Source organism: Arachis duranensis, unplaced genomic scaffold, assembly GCF_000817695.3.
Source record: "Arachis duranensis cultivar V14167 unplaced genomic scaffold, aradu.V14167.gnm2.J7QH unplaced_Scaffold_608113, whole genome shotgun sequence".
In the NCBI taxonomy this organism is placed as follows: domain Eukaryota; kingdom Viridiplantae; phylum Streptophyta; class Magnoliopsida; order Fabales; family Fabaceae; genus Arachis; species Arachis duranensis.
In genome coordinates, this window is record NW_026264987.1 from 208,670 (window position 1) to 228,279 (window position 19,610).

Below are 19,610 nucleotides of genomic sequence, written 5' to 3' on the forward strand. Positions count from 1 at the left end.
TTCTAATAAAAATATCTTTGTTAACTATGCATTCTTTAAAATGTGTGTAACTTGTTTATGTCCATTATATTATTTGTCTTTAAAAAGTATTTATTCGTAATTTAAAAATTTCGTACTTTTTTTACACAAAATGCATATAAGCAAGAGCTCTTAATTAAAAAGTTTTATTCAAAAATTTAGTAAGATGCAAAATAAAATTTGTTCATTTTATGCTTTTACCAGATCATTCACTTATCTTACATTTTTTTCCCTTTGTACTAGTTCATCCTATGTATTTTTAATTATATACAAAAATATTTAGTGCTAAAATTGAGAATTAAAGGTAGTCATAACTTGTCTGTTTTAGCTTTTGTTGATATTTATTAATTATCGTTTAAATAAATATATAATATTAGATTAATAAATATATAATTATAAATATTATATACATAAAATTATATATATTTTTATTTAGATATTATAAATATTAAGTTAAATAAGATAATTTTGCTCAACTTAACACATACAATAATTTAATTTAGCTTGGTATAATGCTCAATGTTATACCATATTTTTACTTTTGATATATAATATGAGTTTAATTTGATGCATTGATAATGTACAATATTTTATACATTTCTGCAATCGCATTCAGTCTTTTTGGATGACCATTCATGCAATCAATGAAAATAATAGCTATTAAACATCGGAACTAATACAATTATTAATTCCTTCAAACTAAATTAAAAAGGAAAAAAGAAAGAAAGAGAGAAAGTAATGCTCCATGCTATTTTACAATTTTAAGTTAATGCTAATAAAAAATATCTTTGTTGACTATACATTCTTTAAAATGTGTAACTTATTTATGTTCATTATATTATTTGTCTTTAAAAAATATTTATTCGTAATTTAAAAAGTTGGTACTTTTTTTTTATACAAAATACATATAAGCAAGAGCTCTTAATTAAAAAGTCTTATTCAAAAATTGAGTAATATACAAAATAAATTTTGTTCATTCTATGCCTTTACCAGATCATTCATTTATCTTACATTTTTCTTCCTTTGTACTAGTTCATCCTATGCATTCTTAATTATATACCAAAACATTTAGTTCTAAAATTAGGGATTAAAAGAAGTCATAATTTGTCTATTTTGGCTTTTGTTTATATTTATTAATTATTGTTTATATAAATATATAATATTAGATGTAATAAATATATAATTATAAAGATTATATACATAAAATTATATATATTTTTTTATTTAGATATTATAAATATTAAGTTAAATAAGATAATTTTGCTCAACTTAACACATACAATAATTTAATTTAGCTTGGTATAATGCTCAATGTTATACCATATTTTTACTTTTGATATATAATATGAGTTTAATTTGACCATTCTTACATGAATGAAAATAGTAGTTTTTCATGATGTGGCATTACGTATTTAGATGCACATGTAAAACTGTTTTATAGTGACAGTGCATCAAAATTAAATTATTAAGAGTATATATACTGAATAATAATGCTCTACAACCAACTCCAGATAACTTACATGCCCAAGTTTAACTAAGTTGTTATAATGGTTTTCACATCAAGCGCCACTTGCCCTGATTGCACTTTTTTTTTTATCATGGTTCTTCTTCATCATCTCACTTACACACTCTTGCTGCTGCTTCTTCTTCTCGTCCTCCTCCTCCATTTTTCTAATTTTTCTCTTGTTATTGTGGTTGTGGTTACCACTTCCTCTTCCGCCTTCTTCTTTTTTCATTTGATTTCTCCTCCTCCTCCTCCATCATCGTCATTATTATCATTGTCATCGTTGGCTTCTTCTTATACGTAAATAACACTGTTCATTCTCTTTCGATTTTTCGTACTTGTTCAGCTTAATGTCGCTGTGTTATCTACTTATTTTTTTCACTTATTTTTTCTATTAAAATTTGTAAATATGCAACTCATTTCTTCATGAAATAAATTCTTAGTGCCATCACATCATTTAGTTGAAAATTTTGGTGTTAAAGTGATGACATTTCGTTGTTATTCTTTAAAAATTTATGTGTTGTTTTATGTCGTCGTCTTCTTATACATAAATGCCACTGTTCATTCTCTTTCAAATTTTTGCATTTGTTCTACTTAATTTCGCTACATTATCTACATATTTTTTCGCTTATTCTCTTTTCTATTAAAATTTGTGAATATGAACTCAAGTCTTTATGAAATAAGTTTAGTTTTATCACATCATTTAATTAAAAATTTTGAGGCTAGAGTGAAGATATTTCAGTGTTATTTTGTAGATTTTTATGTTTTGTTTTATATATGAGATAATTATTCAATTCATTGAATTTGTGATATTTTTTTAGAAAGATTCAATATTTTTTTGTGTCGTATTACTGAACCTCTTATGTCAATTTTAAGTAATTTTGGTGCTATCAACAGAATCTTTAGTATTCAATTTATTTTCTACATAGTCACCAAAAAAAAATTATTTTTTACATACTGTATCATTGTATTTTGGTACTATCTGTTTTATTCACTTCACATCATAGTTTTTTTTTTAATTCAACATTTGAACTCAAAATTAATTGACTAAGAAAATAAAAGTTTATATTTTGATACTTTTATTCATGCTAATTTATAAATGAATAACTTAGTGCTTTCTATTTTAAAATACACGATGTATTTTAAACAAGAATAAAGTATATTTTTTGTCCTTAAAATTTTTTAAAAAATTAGAAAATATCTCTAAATTTTATTTAGTTTTAATTTTATTCTTAAAGTTTTCAATTTGCATCATATATACTCTAGGTGAGTGGTGATTAATTTTTCAAAAACTTTTAAACTTATTTAACAATAATTTCACAAGAACAACCTTTAACATAAGCAAATCAAACATAGTTGAATCACAAAAAAGAATCGGACATAGTTGTTATGCATTATTAATGATTAGTTCTAAACTTTCCAAAAAATTACTAGAGGTATACTTGATGCAAATTAAAAGTTTTAGGGATAAAATTGAAACAAAATAATATTTAAGAGTAATTTTAAAATTTTGACCAAAATTTAAGAGAAAATTTTATATTTTATATTTTTTCCTTTAAATAATTAATTAAACTTTTCTCCTATAATTTTCCTGTTTCTCGTTTATACTGTCTTCAACCAATTAATAGGTTGTAGCATTTGTTACTCTACTTACTATAAGTATTACATCTTGCCCATTCATTTCAACTCCATTGTCCATATCAAATATTAAAAGAACTTTGATTTGACAAGAATGATACGCTCACATTGCACCATGCTACTAATTCTCTTAAATTCCGAGAGACCGAAGGGAATTATAGGCAACCCAAATTCAAAAAATGCGTTGATGTATTCTAACGGCATCTGATACATCAGATGAACATCATCAAGAATTTTTTCGGAGATGCGCATACAATGAAACAAATGGGACAGAAAAATGGATAATACTTTCTTGCTTCAAAACTTTGATAAGTACACATAGAGTAGCAGAGTGAAAGATTCATATACTCCTATTTCCCTCATGTAAAATTATAAATTTGCTCATAGTCAATTTATCTAAAGCCGCTATCGATGTTTATTTTGCATTTGCAAATGAACAAAGAGCATATGCCCATATATGATAATGGAAAGACTGAAAATATAAAGGGCAAAACAAAAGGATAAACAAAGACAAGATACAAGTACTTTGCCACTTGTCAGCCTGTTTACCGCACAGGCTGCTGATTGTAGTGAGTCGCCTTATCTTTTCTCTTTGCCACGGCAAGCCTTGCACTCCTAGCAGCAGCATCCATCTCCTTGATTTTTTCTTCTTCATAGATGCAACTTTCTTATGCCGCTCTTTCACGTCAGTTACAGGTGCATCCTCTGCCTTCCCCGTTCCAGCAGTTTCCGTAGTTGTCTTTCCATCAGCCACAGAATCAGGCAGGTTTTGCGATTCTTTCTGCTCCTTTGAAGATTTGTCCTTCTTCTTCTTCTTTGCATTTTTGCTTTCACTGGTGGCATTCTCCTTCTTTTCTAACTCACCATTGCGATCCTCAACCTTCTTCTCAGCACTTGAATTTTCCAGGACAGGTAAAAGATTCCAAGTAAGAAATTTCTATATAATCAGTCATCTTAGCAGGGCTTGCAAATGTATTGGCGAATGTTTGCATGAGCAAGTTCAAGCCTCAACTTAATACTTTAGATATTTAAATAGCATTCTTGTAGCCAACATGGTTAAATCAATAACAAATTCCGAAAAGATAGATACCTCCTTGAAAGAACTAAGATAATTATAATATCTTTTTTCTTTTTTTCTTTCACAAGATCAAAAACATCATATTACCATGGGAGTCAGCCTGGCTTCCGGGTTCTTTTTGCAATCCTAGCTCTGCTAAAACAGCCTCAAGCTCCTTTTTCTTCAATTCCTTCTTTGAAAGTTGTTCTTCAGTTTCCTTGGTAGACAACGAAGGTTCACGAGGCTTCTTAACAACAGTTTCAGGCTCTACTGGCACTTCTAAATCATTTTCATGTTCATCCTCAGCATCATCAAGGCGAAATGAGAATAACAAATCGGCAAACCGACAAATAGTCATCAAATGCATATTAATTAGATTCCAAATCATTAAACCGAATAAATGACAACTCAACAAGAACATAGATATTCGAATTAGCAAACCAACAAGCACAACGTCATCAAATCCAAGCATACCAGATTACAGATCGTTAGACCGTTAACATAAATCACATAAATGACAATTCAACAAGGATCATAAATACCTTCCCAGAGCTAGATATCCAGAACAAGACCAAAATCCAGGATCCTCATTACAAACAGAATATCCAACATTATATCTTTAAGATATAAAAAGAAACACTCAGCTTTCTTTCCAATCATGCATGCAATAACATTCAACACAACTCTTTCTTCTCAAAGACACCATTATCAACCCATCCAATCCAACCTTCAAAACAGCATTGCCTAACACATCCAACTTACAGAACACAGACAACACAATCAAAACACCTACTGAATGTGAGAACATGAACAGCTCAACTAATCCACCTTTTCCAAGTCTAGTCGCTATCCATGCCACAGGACTAACGGATTCAAAAATAAAAAACACAATAATAAAAGAAAAAAATTACACTCTCTGCATCAAGGCAACGATCATCACCATCCATAGTTAAAAAATAAACGATTCAAGCCATTGCATATTAAGTTTCAGCAGTACTGATCGAACACACATAAATAGAAAAATCCAGTTAAAAAAATGCTCAAAGTTTTATGTTCACCTCAGCAGGGGGCTCGGATTCAGCAGCAGCAGCAACAGGGGCGCCCCAAACGGATTGAGGTGGAGCGGTGATGGCGTAGTAGTCGTCATCATCCTCGTCGTCAACGTCAGCCCATGACTTCGACGTGAGTGGCGCCGGGGCCCAGAAAACCTCTTTTTTCTCCTGCTGTTGTGCGGCGGAGGAAGCGGCGGTGGAAGAGGACGAGGAGGCTCTCCCCTTGGATGAAGCCTGTTCCTTCTCAGAATCTCAGGCTTCTTCTTCTTCTTCTTGAGGCTTCCGAGCGCCGCGAACACGTTGGAGCTGTTTATGACCGGCGCCTCCTCCCTCCTGCTCCCTCCTCCCACCATTTCCAATCTCAAACTCAGCAGCGATGGCCCCGAAACGACCGCGTTTCAACAGCTCCAGTGAAGGGACAAGATCGGAAATAAAATCAAACAAATAAAAGAAAAAGGGAGAAACTCTAGTGTTTGTTTTTGTTTGTTCCTTGTCCGAGAGAATGGTGATCTGAGAAGTGAGGAATGTAATGTGGATGATGGACTTATAAAAGGGTGCGTTAATTTGAGTATAGAGATTGAAGGGTGAGGCCATGAGGGGCGGGGGATCAGAAACGATGATGATGTGTGTCTTTCTTTCACTCTACCACTAGTGCATTAGCCCGTGCGTTGCACGGCATCGGTCTAGAAAATCATTCGCGAGTAATTATTTTGAGAATATGACAAATGTATGTTCGTGTCTTACATTTAGCAGTGTTTCACAGAGTATGAGTTATAAGTTTTCTCAGTTATTTTGTAGATTGGATTAGCAAGTAGGACAAATTTGAAGGTAGATATTGCCTGTAATAGCCTAACAATTCGACGATTTCACTATGACATGATTGTGAATAGTTATCGATTTTACTGTCTAGTGGATATTCTCGAATATTTCCCTGTAGACCACATTGATTGTCGAAGTGGTCACGTTGCATTTGTTATTCTGAATTAACACTCTGAGTCCATTCTTTGACTTTACTCTTGATAGTGCAACATACAGCTGGCCGTGCGAAAAAACTGGCCTTGGCAAGTACAACCCAACCGTGGTCAAAGTTTGTCCCTGTGACTTATTAATCGTCATTGCGAAGGACACAATAATTGGGAATTGTCTCCTCTGAAACCTAAACGGCAGACCTTGGTTGGTAGGAATCATATCCATTCGCGGTATTATGACTACCTGACCAACCTTGTTTCCTGTTAACGTCATGCACTCAACGACATGATTTCCTAGTTTCCGTACTTGTAATCTTGTCCCGTTACATAGACCGTTGGACTGGTCAATATTGCGCAATAGCATGACTGGCACACCTACTTTTAGAGTTAGTTGATGTGGGGGCAAACCAGAGCAGCTAATAGCATTAAGAACATCCGGTGTAATTGTGTCCAAGTCTGACTCCATGTTTCCTTCCTCAACACACAAACTATCACAGCTTAAATAAAATTTTTTATCCCCTTCCAAACGATCCATTATGAGCGTATTCACCTCATTGACCACCTCTAATGTAGGACCAAGGATGGATCGATGTTTAAAGTACGATGGCTGAGTAATATTAGCCAAGAGGTTAGGGTATACAAACTCAACCATATCATCAAAGGGACGAATTGAATCATGTATCAATATGTCAGGATGAATATGCACCTCTGACTCCCCATCCATAGAATCCCCAACCAAGCCATCCCCAATATCCAACAGCCATTTTGAGAACTCAATAACATCATCCACAGCTTTATCTGTTGGTCCAATAGTTAAACGCATGTTCACTGTCAGGGTTAGAACAGTACAGTGTTGCCATAGATACGAAGCATTGATAGCTGAATGAACAATATCCTGACGGGAGCCCATTGGAATGACTGGAAGAATCTGTCTAAAGTCACCTCCTAGTACCACGACCTTACCTCCAAAAGGTAATTCTGCATTATAATATGGTTCTGAGCTCAGGATGTCACGAAAGCACTTGTCGAGTGCTTCGTAGCAAAGTTTGTTGAGCATTGGTGCCTCATCCCATATAATAAGTCTAGCTTTGCATATCAACTTGGCCAAAGATGTACCTTGCTTAATGCAACATACTGAGTCCTCTGTCAACTCCAACGGTATCTTAAACCTTGAATGAGCTGTGCGTCCATTTGGAAGCAATAAAGAAGCAATCCCACTAGATGCAACATTCAGTACAATGCCCCTTTTGCTTCGAATTGCAGCTGATAGAGTCCTGTATAGATACGTCTTACCGGTACCACCGCAACCATAAACAAAGAAGAATCCTCCGGCGTTACCATTGACTGCCTGTATGATGACATCAAATGCTTTTCTCTGACCTATGTTCATATTAGATAGGTTGTTGTTAAGCTCCTTAGTTAGGGCATCGACATCAAAGTTCAGCTCATCTAGTAGGAGTCGATCCTCTAAGCCATCAATAACGTCCGAACTTGGGTAAGGCATCTTGTCAAACTCTTTAAGAGATCTTCCATTACCCTGAAGCTTGTCCTCAATTTTCGCAAGTGTCATGTTCATAATTTGTTCCGGTGAAAGTTCAAGATCTAATAAAAATAATGAAAAAATGATACCGATCTGTTACAAATAGAGATTTGAACCATCATACAACATATTTACCAAAGAAATCATGTTAATGACGACCATACCTGCACACTGCATATTTTTTCTATGACAGAATAAGATATCCTCGGACAATACATGGTAACACTGCTCCCAAACAACCTCGGGTCTTACAACGTTGTTAGATAGTAAGAGCACCACGAACAGGTCACGCAAGTAGTTTCCAGAGGCCCACGTGCTTGCTTCTATTATAGCATCAATGAATTCCTTATCATCTTGCAATAACCCCAATGCATAGCATGCTTCCTTGAAGGAACCATACACAACCCCGTTGACTGTGCGCAAATGAACATAGCTGAGGCATCCCTTTTGTATGTTGAGCAAAAGTCGCAGGTAATAATCCTCGCCGTTGCCGCGGGGAACATGCGAAAGCCTACCAATGGAGAATCCTTGTTTCCTTGGCATCCACATGGATATGTCATCTTTCCAGACAAATTTGTTAGGAAATTGACTGTATGTAAGAGTACGACCATAAGGAAACAACCTATTCGCAAGCATCCAGGCCAATAGCTTTGTTAGCTTGCCATCAACCCTATCTATTACATCAACAATGTTTTCGTAATCCCTGAATATAACAGGGTGTTCATTTGGCAAATGAAAAGGAAGCCTGATGACCAAAGGTTCCTTCTGTTGGATGTCATACCCAAAAATGCGCCAAGCTGCCTCACAGGCTGAGATATACCGACAATCATAATAGTTGCGTATCTCATCTACCACTTGTTCAGACTCACCGTCTACATTGGTTTGGTAGAAAGAAGCAGTTACCCGATCATTGCCCTTGTGAACGTACTTAAACAAATACTTTATTGCGGACGTTTGGCAGGTGTGCTCAACATTTATATGGCAACCGTATTTCAGTAGTAGTGATGGATTGTATGGTACAATATATGAATTATCGAGGGCCGTATTATTCTTTGTAACTATCCGACCATTATCCATCCTCTTATACTTGGGGAACCCACCATCATCAATCATTGTCCTTGATCTAAAGGGCTTGGGATAATACTTTGAGCACCGACCGTTCAACATGCAGGGGCTTTTACTATTATACCTGCCACACGGGCCATGGACCATGTACTTTTCAACTGCCCCATAAAGTTTTGGCCTCTTGATCTTGTCTGGAATCTCAGCTGAGATTAGTTTGTCAATATCATCTGGTGACTTAGGCTTGGATAGAGGATGCATGAACAGCAGTATGTGCGCATGTGGGAGTCCCCGCTTTTGGAATTCTACCGTGCAGACGTCTGTAGAGACCAACTCATTGTTAGGCTTTAATTTTGATACATGTATAACATAATAGATTTCATTAAATTTACATGCCGTTATCTTGCCAAAGAATTGACCATGCTTGAAGTCAGCTATCAACTGACCGAGCTTTAGGTTAAAAATCCTCGATACAATGTCAGGACGGTCTTGTGCTTTTAACCCTGTGTCTTTTAACGAACGTTTTATCTCATCCCATTCAGGATTGCAAGTAATTGTTATGAAAAAGCTAGGATAACCTGCATATTTGCAAATTGCAAATGCATCCTTGCAATTGTTGAACATGTACCGAGGACCGCCAGTGAAGCTACTCGGTAGTATAATCCTCTGTCCAGTTGCAACAGCACTTGCCTCTCCCCTAACCAATGACTCATGCAGTGCAATATATTTGTCCACCCTTAGTTTGGGTTGGTTATGTCTGATAAAACTAAGCCGTTCAGCCTCAATCATCGTGTACGCATCGACCAGAAATTGTTGGAACAACCTCATAGATTGTAACATGATTGGGGACTCATTGAACCTCATCTGTATACGGTATGAAAAAAACTCTCTCATACTTATCGTCTTACGTTTCTTTATACCATTCAGGTCATATCTAGTAGATGTCTGAATACCTGTCCTGAATCCATCCTCACCGTATGGAAATATCAACGGATATTGAAGAGCCAAGTACAACGGGTGTAGAACATCTATTCTTTGCAACTTATTTTCTGTGGACTGAATAATAATATCTCTATCAAGGATTGAGTCGTCAATGTCACCTACTATCAGGATGGCAACCTCAGACGCAGTGGGTAAGTTGTACACTCTTCCATCCTTTTCCCGCTTCCTAATCAGCCTCATTTTAATTTCTGAAGGCTCGCTATCAGCGAACCTGTCTCGAGCAAAGCGAAAACTCTTGGCAAGAGGATTGCACATGTCCAGCATCTTAGTGAGTTCAGACACGATTTCAGTTTCAAGTTTGTTGATTATTTCACCCGACCTACAATTGTTTCAAGTATTAAGTGCGACATACATTTAAACACTTGGTAAGTATGTACATCTAGACATCTATAAATGTGTTTGCAAGGTATAATCTATGGTGTATGTAACCTTGAATGATGTACCTCACAGCAAGTATCCGATTAGACACTTCATTATCTGTGTCATAGATGTACAGTTGCGCAAATCTCGGCCTTTCATTGTTGTTAGGGATCAGGCTTCCAATTGAATGGTAGTTCTGACCATTAATTGAAAAAGTCGGTGGAGCCGTGCCATTGTTAATGCCTCGGTTAACCTTTCCAGCCATTGACGTAAACGCAAACATGGAATTAAACTTACGGATATTCTTCCTGAAGTACCTACCTTTGTCGTCATGTCCACGATGGAGGTCTTGTAGAATTGCAGGGACCTGGGTAAGTAACGGCAATTGTACCTTTCCATCCATGCAGCAAAGCCCAAATCGAGGAATTCTGCTGCTCCTGCTTTTAGCCAACTTTTCCCCTTCCCACATGCATGAATTGCAGAACATGCAATGATGGATTGCATCTCCAGCATCCCAAGTATCTGAAGTACATGTAACGCTTGTCATTTTTAACTAAGAAGATGCAGTGCGAAATGAGTTATTTCTAAAACACAGCATGCAGGCTATATAGGAGAGATCAGTTACCTTCCTCCCAAATCGACTCTGCCGACTCGACCAGAGAAAGTTGGTGTGGACCTATTCAGCAAGAATGGCCAAAGTTTATGTTAGCAAACGAAGTTGATTATTGTTATGAGAGGATTAAGTAATGCATGAATCATAGAGTAGTACCTTCATGCTCATTTGTCCTGGAGTTATGTACGTAGTCAGAGTCTACTCCAGTATCATCAAATGCATGTATAACTGCATTAATTTCCAGTAAGCAATACATTATTAGCAACGTGCATGAGTCGACATGGACAATGTCCATGTTAACAATGGGTAGATTTTCTGTCGTCCATGAAGAATGTACATACATAGTCCATGGTTCAAAATAACAAAATTTTGTATACTGAGTTCAATCCAAGTATTTTTTTTAATGATTTCTTGGCAATTGCCACCAATTTTGGTTGCTAAGCGAAACCTAAAAATCAAACAAACAAATTATTGTAACATATATTGAAAAAGTATAAAATAATATGTTATTTAATGGATCTTTAAAACCATGGCTTAATGTTGTCAATATATTTTGTTAGTACAATTTGTAATTGAGAAAATTTCACTCCCATCGCTTGCCAGATGCTAAAATAACACTATCCTCCTCTTTATTTATAAAATATACATTTTCCTCCGTTACAACTTTTAAAAAATATCCTCTTTACTCCATTTTGAATTTTTTGTGTTAACTAATGTTAAATTTATCCATTTTTCAAAAAAAATATTTTTTCCTATAAAAATATCATTTAGTCAAAATTATATTTTCTGTCATTAAATTATACTCACCAAAATATACTTTAATAAATCATTTTTTATTGATTAAATTGTATTGTTATCGAAATGTTATTAAAAAAATTAATAATTAAATTATCTTTTTAATATATCATTCAATAATTTTTTAATTATTAATTTGTGATTTTACCAAATTTCTTGTTAACAATTTTTTTATATTTTACTATAAATTTTTTGATATCAATATATATTATTTTAATATTAAAAAAAATCTTAGTAAGATCATTTTTCAATAACAATATATATTAATTGTTATACATACTAAATTATGGTAATATTTTTTTATATAATGTTAAAATAATATTCATTCATATCAAAAAAGTATGAGTAAAATATAAAAAAATTAATAACCAAAAATTTTGGTAAAATTATAATTTAATAATTAGAAATTTATTGAATGATTTTTCAGAAAAAGATAATTTAATTATTAAATTCTTTTTAAATTATTTTCTTAAATTAGATTTTAATCAATAAAAAATAATTTATTAAATGGTATTTTGGTAAGTGAAGTTTAATGAAAAAAAATAAATTTTTCGTTAAAGAGTATTATTCTAAAAATTTTTTTTTTAAAAAAAAAGATAAAGTTAACATTAGTTAACAGAAAAAATTAAAAATGGATTAAAGAGGAGGTTTTTTAAGTTATAATGGAGGAGAATGTACATTTATTAAATATAAGAGAGGGGAGTGTCATTTTAGCACATCGCAAGAGAGAGGTGCATTGTTAGCAAAATCGGACTGGACCGGATGGTTCGACCGGAATACCGGTGAACCGGACCTTAAGTCGGTCCAGTTCGATGATCTGACCGAATGAGGCGACGAACCGGTACAAACCTGTCAAACCCATAGTGAACCGGTCAAAACCGGTCAAACTCAATAAAATCGGTTCGACCAAACCGCTTGAGTTTCAACATTTTTCCAAAATGTTAAAGTTGGGGTTCCAACCCCCCTCGTCAAGAAAGAATATGATACTCGCAACCACCAGGCTATTAAGCTTGTTATCAACATATATGCAAATTAATATATACATATATATATATATTTAAAATTAATGCAAATTATAATACATATAGATATCTTTCATCAAATAGTTTACTTTTATTTAATTTATTTTAATTTTAATTATAAACTCATTCATTCTTAAATTATTATATTTTTATTTAACAATAATTATAAACTCACTTATTTTTTCATAATTATATAATATCTATTAATAATATTCATCAATAAAAACAAAATAAAAATATTTATGATAGAGTAACATTAACAAAATACTTATTGTTCCTGTTTCATATTATTTTAGAATAGCTAGATACTTTTAAAATATTATTGAAAATATGTATTTTAAATTTTAATTTTAAATTTTGGACTATATTTTTTTTATTTACATATGACTGGGTCAATGAGTTAACCAGTGACTCACCGGTTGAACCAATAACCCAGTAACCCAGTGACTTAACCGGTTCGATCACTGATTCGGTTCTGACAACTGTGGAGGGGAGTGTAATTTTTTCTTTATAATTCCTTATTAATATTAAACATGTTTTTGCTGTTTTTATTGCGGTTTGATTTGATTTTTAAATCTGACAATAAAATCCCCAACCGAACCGAACCGATCCGGTTAAAATAAAAAAACCCGAAAAACCAAGCCGCCCACCCAACCCAAATTGAACGTCCTCTACCCTACCCGGTAACCTCGAAGCCCCACCCCCAAACGAAGCAGGAAAACCTAGCCGCTCTCTCCCTAGGTCTCACAGCCTCGCTCTATGCACCTCCCAGCTCCGGCGAGGGACCATTCCTCCCACCACCGATCCATGCTGTCTTTCGAATCCCTTCATCCGACCCCGTAGTGAGGAGTCTGCAGTTCAGAACCTGCAGCTATCTCCAAACCAAGCCCTCGAAAGAATCTAGTGGTTACAGAATCCTCCAGCGGGGAAGGTAAAATTGACTTGCCCTACTGATTTAAGGGTAGGGGCTATTATTAGCACTTTGAATTGATGCTTTCGCGCACCCACCCAGGCACTGGAGAAGGCTTATGATGACCTTCCTCCTGGCCCCGCCATTCCACTGCTCCCAGCACCTACTCGTGGACAGAGCAGCCCAGCATACAACCAGCCACCGCCAGTGACCAGCGCCCAGCAACCCAGCACCGAACGAAGCAAGTCCCACCCAGAAGTAGCACAGAGGACCCGCCATCCGGAACCATCCTCGCAAGTCGCACCCAGCACCACCCAGTCACCCAGCGGACACAGAGCAACCTTTCAAGTCAGTTAACAGATATGGAGCCCAGCCACGGAGTCAGGTATGTAACTTGATTGAAATTGTTGTTCTGTTTGTTGTTCATTACTTTATTTCGAATTGGTTCAACTGTTTCTGGTTTGTTGAAATACTCAAACATAACTATTATTGTGTTTTGTTTTGCTGTTCGGTTGAGATAATGAATTACCTGTGAAGTGTTTTACTGATTTAGTATGATTTATGGAGTGTTGGAGGTTCAGGATCTTGATAGGGTTAGAGTGAAATCAGTATGGTAATCTGATTCTGGTTTGTTCTGTTATATTGAATGACTGAAACAGCTTCTATTGTGTTTTATTTTGCGGTTCTGTTGAATTACTGAATTACTTTTGAAGTGATTTACTGATTTAGTATGAATTATGAAGTGTTGGAGGTTTTGGATCTAAATAGGCTTAGATTGGTATCAGTATGGTAAGTTGCTTCTGGTTTATTTTGTTATGTTGAATTACTGAAACTGCTTGTGTTGTGTTTTGTTTTGCTGTTATGTTGAATTCATGAATTCATGAATTAATTTTGAAGTGATTTAGTATGATTTATCAAGTGTTGGAGGTACTGGATCTTGATTGGGTTAGATTGAAATCAGTTAGTTAAGCTGCTTCTGTAAATTGCTGGTTGATTTATCAAGTGTTGGAGGTATGAGTTATCATGTGATTTACTATGATTTGTTGTCAACAGTTGTTGCTGGTTGTTTAATGACTATGTAAAATGCTTTATTTTGTAAAGAGGATCCTGATTTTGTTATTCAAAGTTAAATTTGTTGCTGAAAGTTGAATGTCTTGCTGCAATCTTGTTCCTGATAATCAGGAACATTGAACTTTAATTTACTTATTGTGTTATGTTTTTCCATATTTATTTAAATTGATACAATATTTTGTATTCGGGACAAATTTTTTATATATTTTTGCAATATTAGTTATGTTTCAGGATTATTACTTAATGCTTGGAATCATTTATGCTGGTTTTAGTGTTTTGCTGTTGTTTGAAACTGAGTTGCTGAGTAGTTGGATTTTGTTTACTGAGTTAATTATGAAGACCCCCAGGTGAAAGATTCACTTGTGAATGTGAAAATGGTTTTATCCCTTACCTCGTAGTTTATAATTGATAAAATACCTTTTTTTCCCTCAAAATCTACCTCACTTGTTGAAAAGGTTTCACTTTGCGTTAATCATATCTGATTGAAATGTTTGGATTCTGAATCTTATTTGTGCATAACAAATTTACAATTTATTCATATGGGACTGCCTCAAAAACAAATTTACGCTTGGATTCTGAATCTTATTTCTGTATAAACAAATTTACGCTCGGATTGTTTGTTTATTTTTTTGGTTTTTGGAAACGGATGGTGTGGATGCTGAGTTTTATGTTTTCTGATTCAATCTTTTATGTTGACTAATTGATTAGAAGTCTTTCTCGAGTCATTCCACATAAGTGATAAGTAACTCATATTTTTTATATATTTTTGCAATATTAGTTATGTTTAAGGATTATTACTTGAAACTTTTAATCAGTTCTGCTGGTTTTAGTGTTTTGCTGTTTGTTTGAAACTGAGTTGCTGAGTAGTTGGGATTTGTTTACTAAGTTAATTATGTTCATGATATTGTCAGGATCTTGGGATTTATGTCTTATATATTATGGGATTTATTAATTTGATTAATATCCTAACATGGTTACGAATAACTTCCAGTGAGGATAGACGACTAAGATAGCTTTTCAGCAATTTTTTAGGAGGAAACTCCAATCTCACTTTCGTGTAAGCATTATCCCTGCATTTCTGGTTTCTTGTATTATAATGAGTATTTATTTTTTCGCGTGACTTCAAATGAAGACCCTCAGGTGAAAGATTCACCTGTGAATGGGAAAATGGTTTTGTCCCTTACCTCATAGTTTATAATTAATGAAAGTACCTTTTTTTAATCCTCAAAATCTAACTCACTTGTTGAAAAGGTTTCACTTTGCGTTAATCATATCTGATTGAAATGTTTGGATTCTGAATCTTATTTGTATATAACAAATTGACAATTTAGTCGTATAGGACTGCCTCAAAAACAAATTTACGCTTGGATTCTGGATCTTATTTCTTTATAAACAAATTTACGCTTGGATTGTTTGTTTATTTTTTTGGTTATTGGATTCGGATGGTGTGGATGCTGAGTTTTTTGTTTTCTGATTCAATATTTTATTGTTGACTAATTGATTAGAAGTCTTTGTCGAGTCATTCCACAGAAGTGATAAGTAACTCAAATTTTTTAAATATTTTTGCAATATTAGTTATCTTTAAGGATTATTACTTAATACTTGGAATCATTTATGCTGGTTTTAGTGTTTTCCTGTTGTTCGAAACTGAGTTGCTGAGTAGTTGGATTTTGTTTACTGAGTTAATTATGTTCATGATTTTTGTCAGGATCGTGGGATTTATGTCTTATATATTATGGGATTTATTAATTTGATTAATATCCTAACATGGTTACGAATAACTTCCAGTGAGGATAGACGACTAAGATAGCTTTTCAGCAATTTTTTAGGAGGAAACTCCAATCTCACTTTCGTGTAAGCATTATCCCTGCATTTCTGGTTTCTTGTATTATAATGAGTATTTATTTTTTCGCGTGACTTCAAATGAAGACCCTCAGGTGAAAGATTCACCTGTGAATGGGAAAATGGTTTTGTCCCTTACCTCATAGTTTATAATTAATAAAAGTACCTTTTTTTAATCCTCAAAATCTACCTCACTTGTTGAAAAGGTTTCACTTTGCGTTAATCATATCTGATTGAAATGTTTGGATTCTGAATCTTATTTGTATATAACAAATTGACAATATACTCATATGGGACTGCCTCAAAAACAAATTTACACTTGGATTCTGAATCTTATTTCTGTTTAAACAAATTTACGCTCGGATTGTTTGTTTATTTTTTTGGTTTTTGGAAACGGATGGTGTGGATGCTGAGTTTTATGTTTTCTGATTCAATCTTTTATGTTGACTAATTGATTAGAAGTCTTTCTCGAGTCATTCCACATAAGTGATAAGTAACTCATATTTTTTATATATTTTTGCAATATTAGTTATGTTTAAGGATTATTACTTGAAACTTTTAATCAGTTCTGCTGGTTTTAGTGTTTTGCTGTTTGTTTGAAACTGAGTTGCTGAGTCTTACATGTGACTTCAAATGAAGACCCTCAGGTGAAATATGCGGCAATAGCTTATTGCTGTGCAAGAAGTGTCATATAGAGTGAAAAGGAAATTGAGTATTAATTCAAAAACGATCTGCGTGGATTTTATACATGTACAAATATTTATACTAAGTGACTGCATTAGTTCCATAAGGTCTACATGTATATTGATTGTATATTGAATTTTTTATAAATTCATTGTATATCTAATCAGACCAGTTCAACAACTGATTAACCTCGGTTGGATATGTTAAGCGACTGACTTGATCGGTTTAACGATTGGTTCGGTTCTCCCAACCTTGGCACTACAAAAGACCTATGAATTTGTTTAATAAATAATTGAACTCAAGTTCTTAAAATAATCCACTATTTTTTAATTTACATTACACTTAAGTCAAAAAATTATACAAAATTATTTGCAAAGCACGAATTAAATATTCGGCATGAGACGAAGTAAATATTTGCAAATCTATTATGCAATCAATCTCTAAATAACATAAATAATTTATCTCCACCTGTATCGCATGAGACCTACCCAAATTCTATTAGTAGGTAAATAATATAATATCGACTACATTAGTTTATATCATGAATGTACTATCCTACGCATTGCTCGAGTCTCAATTTAGTACTTGTAAAATTAACCAAAAACTGTTATTTATTCTTTAGGTTAGGGAGCTAACCTTCGAAATCTGGCATGGGATCATGATCTGTTGGATTAACACGGTGCATGTCTGATGACGATTGTTCGCTGGAGAATACAGACTTCTGATTATCCACAACTCCAATTCGAAAGGCCAGGTTTGTTTTAATATTTCGCCTCCTTTCTCTGTGATCCATTGCCCTAGTTACAGTTTTAGGTGTACAATACTATCATATATTATGTAAGTATTTTTAATCTTAAAAAGTAGAAAATTTAATTGTCTAGCCAGAAAATGATATTATTAAACTCAGCAGTTAGTAACAATCCTTAGTTAGAGAAAAACATTATTACTAGTCAATCTTTGATTAAATAAATCTCCAAATATATAAACAGTAAATATCTATGCTCATTAAAAGTTTAACCTCGTAATTTTCACACGTCCCATCCTATAAAAATACTTTAATGTTTTTAATAACATCAGCATATAATTAAACATTTAGAGGGTATAATCTTATCCTTTACAATGTAAAGAGATTAACTTACTCAAACCGTAATAATTACTAAAGTAATCCTATTAAAAAAAGGTTATCTATATTTTATCAAATCTTTAAAAAAAAGGGTGATGGGAACTCAGGTAACCTTTTACATAAGAAACAAATGTTAGTATGTTTTAGTCTAAAAACCCCGTTAATCACAGTCATATATTACAGAACATATAATACCCTTAGTTAAATATAGAAGATTTAGAATTTTTCCAACCCTTTTACCGGAATATGTGGATCAGTTTCCCGGGAGTGTGAGGTAAATTCAAGTTTTAATCAATCATAAAGACTTACCCATGTCGTGCTCTAGCTGGAGTGGCTGATGATGGTCCACCACTAATCCCTGAAATATTGCTATAGTCTTGGCCTGGTGAGGCATTTTCCTTCATGTCATTACCCGTATAATTGCCACTACTGTTGTTCATGGTTAGCACCGTAGGATTGAAGCCAACATTTTGATTATGGTCCACTGAATAGGACAGAATACATATCGAAGAATACGGCAGGTCAAGTTAAACAATGCGGTGATACACTATACTTTTATATACTTGTAATAAGAAAGGATTTTACCATTTGTTAGGTTTGAGAGTGGGTTCCTTTCTGAATAACTCGTAGTTTTAGATTGGGTCCTTCTGAAGCCACGAATTGAGAGCGCCGACACAGGAGAATCGGATGCCCGAAAGTGTTTGGCCATGACACCAGAATTGCTGAGTCTATCTATAGCCTGGGACGACGATGGAGATTGTTCGACCGTGGCAGAACTTCTCTTAAGAGGCAGCAGTGGTATGAAGTTCGGATCTATTTAATATTAGCCATTGACTACGATTAATATATGGTAAATGAAAAAAGCATGGACCTAACAAATGGACCTTGCATGTTAATATAATGAATTAAGGAAGTTCACCGGCTGGGATTGTCCTTTCAAATGTTGGACCTCGTGGTGGTATTCTTCTCTGATTTAAGAGGGATCTCCGATGCATCCTGGCTAATTTCGGGCTGAGTCTGAAGTCACCGTGGTCCATTATCTCGAAACGGGAGATGCAACAACGGAGATAGAAAACTAATGAAATTGATCAGAAGTTGTGATAGTAGTACCCTGAAATGCAGGCAGGAGGAAAAAAGCCTTGCAATGATGGAATGAGAAACGGTACACACTCAGCTAGTATATGCATTGTCTCTTAGCAATCCAATATGAGTAGCGCACATATTTGATCCAATGTTTTGGTATTTTATGTTTTGGTATTTTGTGGAATACACGGGAACACGGGAAATGAAAAATTTTGGATGGCTGAGGATTGAAATGTGGTGGTGGCGGGATAAGAAATCAAGTAATC

General features: G+C 34.2%; 2 protein-coding genes and 1 pseudogene across 4 annotated transcripts in view; all 3 read right to left on the bottom strand.

The window, feature by feature from the left end:
- LOC107485136 (N6-mAMP deaminase) overlaps positions 1 to 19,610 on the bottom strand; it is an 87,162-nt gene that overhangs the window by 32,110 nt on the left and 35,442 nt on the right. The gene's annotated exons all lie outside the window — the stretch shown is intronic.
- Positions 3,523 to 5,692, bottom strand: LOC107485116 (uncharacterized; annotated as a pseudogene).
- On the bottom strand, positions 6,176 to 11,109 carry LOC110280543 (uncharacterized). The gene is made up of 5 exons (XM_021141616.2): positions 10,971 to 11,109; positions 10,827 to 10,877; positions 10,285 to 10,723; positions 7,942 to 10,160; positions 6,176 to 7,839 (listed from the first exon to the last, which is right to left on the bottom strand). The coding sequence occupies exons 1-5, from the start codon at positions 11,107 to 11,109 to the stop codon at positions 6,176 to 6,178; spliced, it is 4,512 nt and encodes a 1,503-aa protein (XP_020997275.2).

Coding starts and splice junctions, on each gene's coding strand:
- LOC110280543 (XM_021141616.2), bottom strand. CDS start 11,109: ATGGACATTGTCCATGTCGACTCATGCACGTTGCTAATAATGTATTGC. Junction 10,878..10,970: donor CAGGACAAATGAGCATGAAG/GTACTACTCTAT, acceptor CTTGCTGAATAG/GTCCACACCAACTTTCTCTG. Junction 10,724..10,826: donor AGAGTCGATTTGGGAGGAAG/GTAACTGATCTC, acceptor CATGTACTTCAG/ATACTTGGGATGCTGGAGAT.